Raw genomic sequence first — 6,210 nt, forward strand, 5'->3', positions numbered from 1 at the left:
TCAATCAACACTTTCATAAGGATGCTAATCAAAGGTAAAATTTCTAAGGATTAGAAAGCATATCCTAGTTGCAGTTCAAAGCTTGAAATTTATATCAGACAATTTGACAATATATCCCAACAGATACTATGTAGTTGTCTTTTTTCTGTCATCATTTTAGAAAAGAAAGTTAGATGCTTGCTTTGCTTGCTGTTTTTCAAAAGCAAAAAAAAAACCTCATTATATTTGCATTTTCTACTCAACAATCAACATTTTTGGTACCAGCAGTCGGGAAATTAAAAGACAAATTGCAATGGGAAAGTTGGCTGTCAGAGACTTTTCCAAATTACTGAAGAACAACGATGTCAGTCTGGAGACTAAGGTGTGCTTAATCCAGGCCATAGTCTTTGCAGTTATTTACTATGCACCAGAAAGCCAGACAATGAGTAGGGATGATAGAAGGAGTATAGATGCTTTTGAGGTGTGGTGCTGGAGAAGAGTACTGAATATTCCATGGACTGCAAAAAGAACAAACAAGTTTGTCCTAGAGAGAGTGAGGCCAGGCTGTTCCTTAGAGGCAAGGATTCTGAAACTTCATTTGACATACTTTGGACATGTTGCAAGGGAGGACCAGTCCTTGGAGAGGGAGGTCATGCTTAGGAGGTTGGAGGGACAGCAAAGGAGAGGAAAACTCTGATTGAGGAGGATTGATTCAGTGAATGAGGTAATGGGGGTAAGTGTGTCAGAGACAATAAGATTGGCACAGGAAAGATCAGGGTATAGGGCTGTTGCACATAGAGTTACTATAGGCGACTCAACAACACATAACAACAACATTGAATAATTTTTAAGCTAGTTAAATACAGATTTAATTAATTTATTAATATTACATTTGAAAACAGTTGCATGACTAAATCACAGGCCATACCTCTCTATTTGACAGTTTAATTCTAATAGTAGGTCCATAGGAGCAAGATGGGAAATTTCCTCTTGCATGATTTACAGCCTCAGAGACCTCCCAGAGTATCAGCTGGGTTTTTACCCAGTGGAAACTAGAGAGACAGTCTGTGGGGCTTTTTTTTTTAATATCATTTCCAAATTACAGCCATGTGTTAGGGAGAGTAAGGCTTCTTAGACCAGGCATTTCATTTGGATGTAGAACAGAAAGCAGTCCTGGTCGATACGACCTGCCTCCTCGCCAGGTTTGATCTAGGTGACCAAGCCTGGGGCTCACTGGTGCTAGCTGGTAAACCGTGGCCACTTGAACTGAACCTGACCTGGACTTCTCCCCTGCAGTCCTCCATGATAACAAGCTGACACATACGGACCTCAAACCTGAAAACATCCTGTTTGTGAATTCAGACTATGAGCTCACCTACAACTTAGAGAAGGTAAGGTGGGCAGGATCTCACCTGTGGACATTAGGAGTTGGCAGCTGTGCCACTTTGCTGTTTGCTTGGCCCTCTTTGCCCTTTACATTTCTTTTTTTCCTTCCTGTCTGAGTAAAGCTAGAGGATTAGAATATATTAAAGAAAATTTAAAGAGTGTTTAAGTTAAATTAGATTTTAAAATTAGCTAAAAGAACTCATAATTTTATTAATAAAAATTTTTTTGAGGTTCATTGCTTAGATTTTTTTGCCTCTTTTAGATGCATATGCCAGTTGTTTGGGTATAGTTATCAGGTGCATGTAGACTTGCCCTTTATGCTGTAATAATTTCTAAATTCCTTTTTCCTCTACCAAAATACTCTTTGAATCTGGAGTGACTGTGAAGTGGTGATTTTCCAGGATATGTGGGGGCAGGCAGGAGGCCAGAAGCACTTTAGAGAATAGTGATAGATCTTGCTTTGGAGAAAGAAAATTCATTCTCTTCCTGATTTGATTTTAGAAGCGTGATGAGCGCAGTGTGAAGAGCACAGCTGTACGGGTGGTAGATTTTGGCAGTGCCACCTTTGACCATGAGCACCATAGTACCATTGTCTCCACTCGCCATTATCGAGCTCCAGAGGTCATCCTTGGTAAGAGAGGGCCGGGTGGCCCAGGTGTGTGTGAGGTGGGGATTAAGGGATAAAGCACTGAGGACACTTTGCTCTCATTCTCCCCCAGAATTGGGCTGGTCTCAGCCTTGTGACGTTTGGAGCATAGGATGCATCATCTTTGAATACTATGTTGGTTTCACTCTCTTCCAGGTAAATAGTGGCTATCTTACCATCTGGTTTTCTCCCGATTGATAGTCTGAAGAGGGCCTGCTTCTTTTCATTCCTTCACTCCCCTCCACATTCTGTCTTCCTTGCATCCCCTTTCCTCATCCCCACTTCTGTCTTTGTTTTCCAGACCCACGACAATAGAGAGCATCTAGCCATGATGGAAAGAATCCTAGGTCCTATCCCGTCCCGGATGATCCGGAAAACAAGGTGAACCTTGAGTGGGTGGGAGGCACTTCACCTTTTCCTTTTCCTTTTTATAGACTTCATCTATTTCACACATTTTTTTTTCTTTGAGACTCCCTACCCCCAACCAAGCTATTGTCAAATCGGGCATAAAAGAATTCTCTCACAAAAAGAGGAACTTCCTGATTCCTCAACCTCCCCTTTGCCTCTAGGAAGCAGAAGTATTTTTACCGGGGTCGCCTTGATTGGGATGAGAACACATCAGCTGGGCGTTATGTTCGAGAGAACTGCAAACCACTGCAGGTGAGCAGGGCTGGGAAGAAATAGTGCCCGCCCATTAGATACCTATTCCTCCTTGAAGGGGCTTGTCATGTGTGTGAAATTTGGAAAGGAGGGGAAGTAAAACAGAAGACGTCAGTAGTCAGAAGATGAGCAGCAGTGTTTCTGTGGAGAGAAGATTAGATAGCCCCATCTTTTCATGAACTAACAAGATCAAAACGATAGCCTGCATTACTTAGTTTAGACTGAAAACAAACTCCTTTTGAAGAGTTTACTTGTTAATGAGCTAAAGAAGATTCATGAAATTGTCAAGGATGTACAAGTAGAACTTGCAGAGAGTATGAGAGTAATTTTATGAGTGAAAAGGTAGGTTGAGCTGTGATATCTGAAGTCTTGTATAGTTGAGGTAAAGTTAAAATTCAAAATGGCTGCAAGCAGAGCCTTGATTCTCCAAGATGGACAGCTGAGGCCTTGAAGAAGGCAAGGTTTGTAGGACACCAGCTCACCTATTTCCTGCCCTCCACCACCAGCGATATCTGACCTCAGAGGCAGAGGAACACCACCAGCTCTTCGATCTGATTGAAAGCATGCTAGAGTATGAACCTGCTAAGCGGCTGACCTTGGGTGAAGCCCTTCAGCATCCTTTCTTCTCGCGACTTCGGGCTGAGCCACCCAATGCCAAGTTGTGGGACTCCAGTCGGGATATCAGTCGGTGACGATCGGGTCCTGGGTCCCCCTGCATCTTTTAGAGCAGTGGGTGCCCAGTCCAGGACACTGGTGCTTTTTTATATACGAGTACAGAGCCGGAGCTCACTCGTTCTTCCTGGCTCCTCCACATCTGTGAATATGTGAAATAGTGTAAATATGACAGAACTTGTACCTATCGCCCACACCCTGCCTTGTACATATCATTCCATCCCACCCTCATCTGCCCCTTTACATGAAGTTGGATAGGGACAGAATGAGGTAATCAGGTGGCACCTACCCAGTGTTTTATAAGGAATTTTGTACAGTCTTTGTGAAATAAAATGACGTGCTTCCTCTGACCCCATCCCTGGAGTTTAAGGTTTGGGTGTGTTGGGGTGGAGGGTTGAGAAGATTGGAACTCTCAGTTTGGGTCTGAGGGAATTTATTACTTTCCTAAATTAACCAGAACTACGTCACCAGGTTTATATTTCCATGTTGTGATTTGAGAGGACAGTGATACACCAAAGTTTGTAATAGAGAAGAGTTATGTCTCATCTATGACCTAGAATGAGTTTTGGAAAAGAAGTCTTAATTATATAGGCATTAGGCTGGGCCTCATGATAAAACTAAAAATGTTAAAAAAATAAAATTCTCACACAGCTGAGTTCCAGGAAATGCGTTCCAACCCTTCACAATTTTCCCTACCCCTGTAACTCCGGATGCATCTCTGGATACTCAAGCGGCTTGGCAGTCTGGTGCGAGGGGACTGCTGGGAAGTGTAGTTCGTTAGCAGAGCAAAGTCATGTGGGGGGAGGGGCCGTGCTTGACTTGCTGAGTTAGAGGTGTCACGTGAGACACTTCCGTCTTTAGGTTTATCCAAGACGCAAGCGCAACCTGCTGAGGCTGCAGGGATCCTGTGGTCCTTCCGGCCTGGACAGCCAATCCGTGCACAGAGGAGCGGGGCGGACTAAGGAGCCGAGGGTTCCTCCGCCGCCGCTGCCGCGCCAGGGGCGTGGAGGGCTGCAGGCGGCTAAGGCCGCGATTGCAATCATGGCTCAGAACCGAGACGGCGGGAATCCGTTCGCCGAGTCCAGCGAGCTCGATAACCCTTTTCAGGTGAATTGTACTGGCTTTGGAGCAGTTAGGTTAGCTCATCTCAGTTCTAGAGGATCCGGCTAACTTGTGTTTTCATTATTGACATCTGATCCAGCGAGGGGCCACCACATGGGGGTAAAGGGGAGGGTGACACCAGAGCAGTGAACACCTTAGGGGATAATCCCAAAGTATACTGGTACTATGGAACAAACAATTTGGGGTAAATGGCTAAGCAAAAGTATAGCTCCTAAAGTGCAATGCTTGGAACCATGAGCAATTTAGAAGGATCTCTGGGGATTCCCCCAGAACGGACCTGATGACAACTGAGCCCCAGGTCTTTACCCTCAGGACCCAGCTGTGATCCAGCACAGACCCATCCAGCAGTATGCCACGCTTGACGTCTACAACCCTTTTGAAACCCGGGAGGTGAGTTTCTGAAGAACATAAGAACGCAAGGGAGGGGAGGGTGAACCAGACAGCCTAGCCTGAGCTTGGGCTTGCTGCATGCAGAGGAAGGAGGCAGTCCTGTGATCTCAGCTCCCTGAGAGTCTCATCTACCATGGCTTGTCTTGTTCTTGTAGAGACATCAGGGCCAACTATCTATCCAACTTGGGATCTTCAAGTTAGAACTAGGAGGTGGCAGAGGGTGGACCAAAGGTTCTTTTGGGGGGAGCGCATTAAAGGAAAAAAACTGGCTGTGTCAAAAATGCAGATAGAAGACAAGAAAACTAGACCTGTTTGTCTCATGGGGATAGGGAATAGTCAAAATTTTAGTTAAGAGACTATGGTAGATGAATGCTTTGAATCCTTGGGGAAAAAAATTGGATGGGAATGCAGACTAACGAATGCTGTCACAGGTCGTCAGTGAGTCCTCCAACATCAATTTGACACAAGAACTAACTTTCTAACAACTCTTCTGGGAGGGATGGGGAAGCTGCTTGATGCCTTAGGTAACGAGTTCTGAATATGTTGGCATACAAGCAGATTGTAGGTTCTTGGGAATATGGGGAACCTGATGCTCGCTAAGATCTTTTCCGAACCAACAGCCACCACCAGCCTATCAGCCTCCTGCCTCTGCCACAATGCCTCCACCGTCAGCTCCTTCCGTGCAGCCTTCAAAAAAGCTCAGCCCCACAGAACCCAAGAACTATGGCTCCTACAGCACTCAGGTACAGAAAATCCAAGGGTAAGGCTGAGGAAAGGGGTTGTTTTGGAGCTCAATATTGACCAGTCCCTCTGCTTACATGGGACAGGCCTCAGCTGCAGCAGCCACAGCTGAGTTGTTGAAAAAGCAGGAAGAGCTCAACCGGAAGGCAGAGGAGCTGGACAGGAGGGAACGAGAGTTGCAGCATGCCGCCTTAGGGGGCACAGCTAGTAAGTGCATCCTTGCTGGGGAATCCAGGGAAGAGAAGAAAAAGATGTCTGGCCAGTTTGGAAGGAACAAAACCAAGACTTACGGGTATAGATTCTGGAGCCACACTGCTGTGCTTTCATTTCCGTCCTATCACTTACTACTGATCATAATATCTTAGGCAAGTTAGTCAGTCTCTGGGTGTCCAGTGTCCTCATTATAAATGGAGAATAATGTTTATACCTGTTTGATTAGACTGTTGTGAGAGATAAACAGGGAGTATATACCTTGGACTGCCAGGAAAACAGATTCCTCTTGGAGAGGATTAAATCAAGCTACTCCTTGGAGGCAAGGATTCTGGGGCTTCGTCTGACATACTTTGGACATGTTGCCAGGAGGGACGGGTCCTTGGAGAGGGACATCATGCTTG

At 45.3% G+C, this 6,210-nt stretch overlaps 2 protein-coding genes across 3 annotated transcripts in view; both read left to right on the forward strand.

Moving 5' to 3' along the window:
- Positions 1–3,697, forward strand: part of CLK2 (CDC-like kinase 2) — a 17,162-nt gene extending 13,465 nt beyond the window's left edge. For both annotated transcript variants that reach the window (XM_006895795.1, XM_006895794.1), the window contains exons 8-13: positions 1,276–1,370; positions 1,867–1,996; positions 2,085–2,167; positions 2,313–2,392; positions 2,581–2,671; positions 3,178–3,697. In XM_006895795.1, coding sequence (XP_006895857.1) covers positions 1,276–1,370; positions 1,867–1,996; positions 2,085–2,167; positions 2,313–2,392; positions 2,581–2,671; positions 3,178–3,363 — 665 coding nt within the window. In that variant the 3' untranslated portion in view covers positions 3,364–3,697. The remainder of the gene's footprint in view (positions 1–1,275; positions 1,371–1,866; positions 1,997–2,084; positions 2,168–2,312; positions 2,393–2,580; positions 2,672–3,177) is intronic.
- Positions 3,698–4,384: 687 nt separating this feature from the next.
- SCAMP3 (secretory carrier membrane protein 3) overlaps positions 4,385–6,210 on the forward strand; it is a 4,330-nt gene continuing 2,504 nt past the window's right edge. Inside the window, exons 1-4 of the mRNA XM_006895916.1 lie at positions 4,385–4,450; positions 4,778–4,855; positions 5,476–5,598; positions 5,683–5,803. Coding sequence (XP_006895978.1) covers positions 4,385–4,450; positions 4,778–4,855; positions 5,476–5,598; positions 5,683–5,803 — 388 coding nt within the window. The remainder of the gene's footprint in view (positions 4,451–4,777; positions 4,856–5,475; positions 5,599–5,682; positions 5,804–6,210) is intronic.

Source organism: Elephantulus edwardii, unplaced genomic scaffold (genome assembly GCF_000299155.1).
Source record: "Elephantulus edwardii isolate Elephantulus edwardi_28Jun2011 unplaced genomic scaffold, EleEdw1.0 scaffold00176, whole genome shotgun sequence".
NCBI classification, from domain to species: domain Eukaryota; kingdom Metazoa; phylum Chordata; class Mammalia; order Macroscelidea; family Macroscelididae; genus Elephantulus; species Elephantulus edwardii.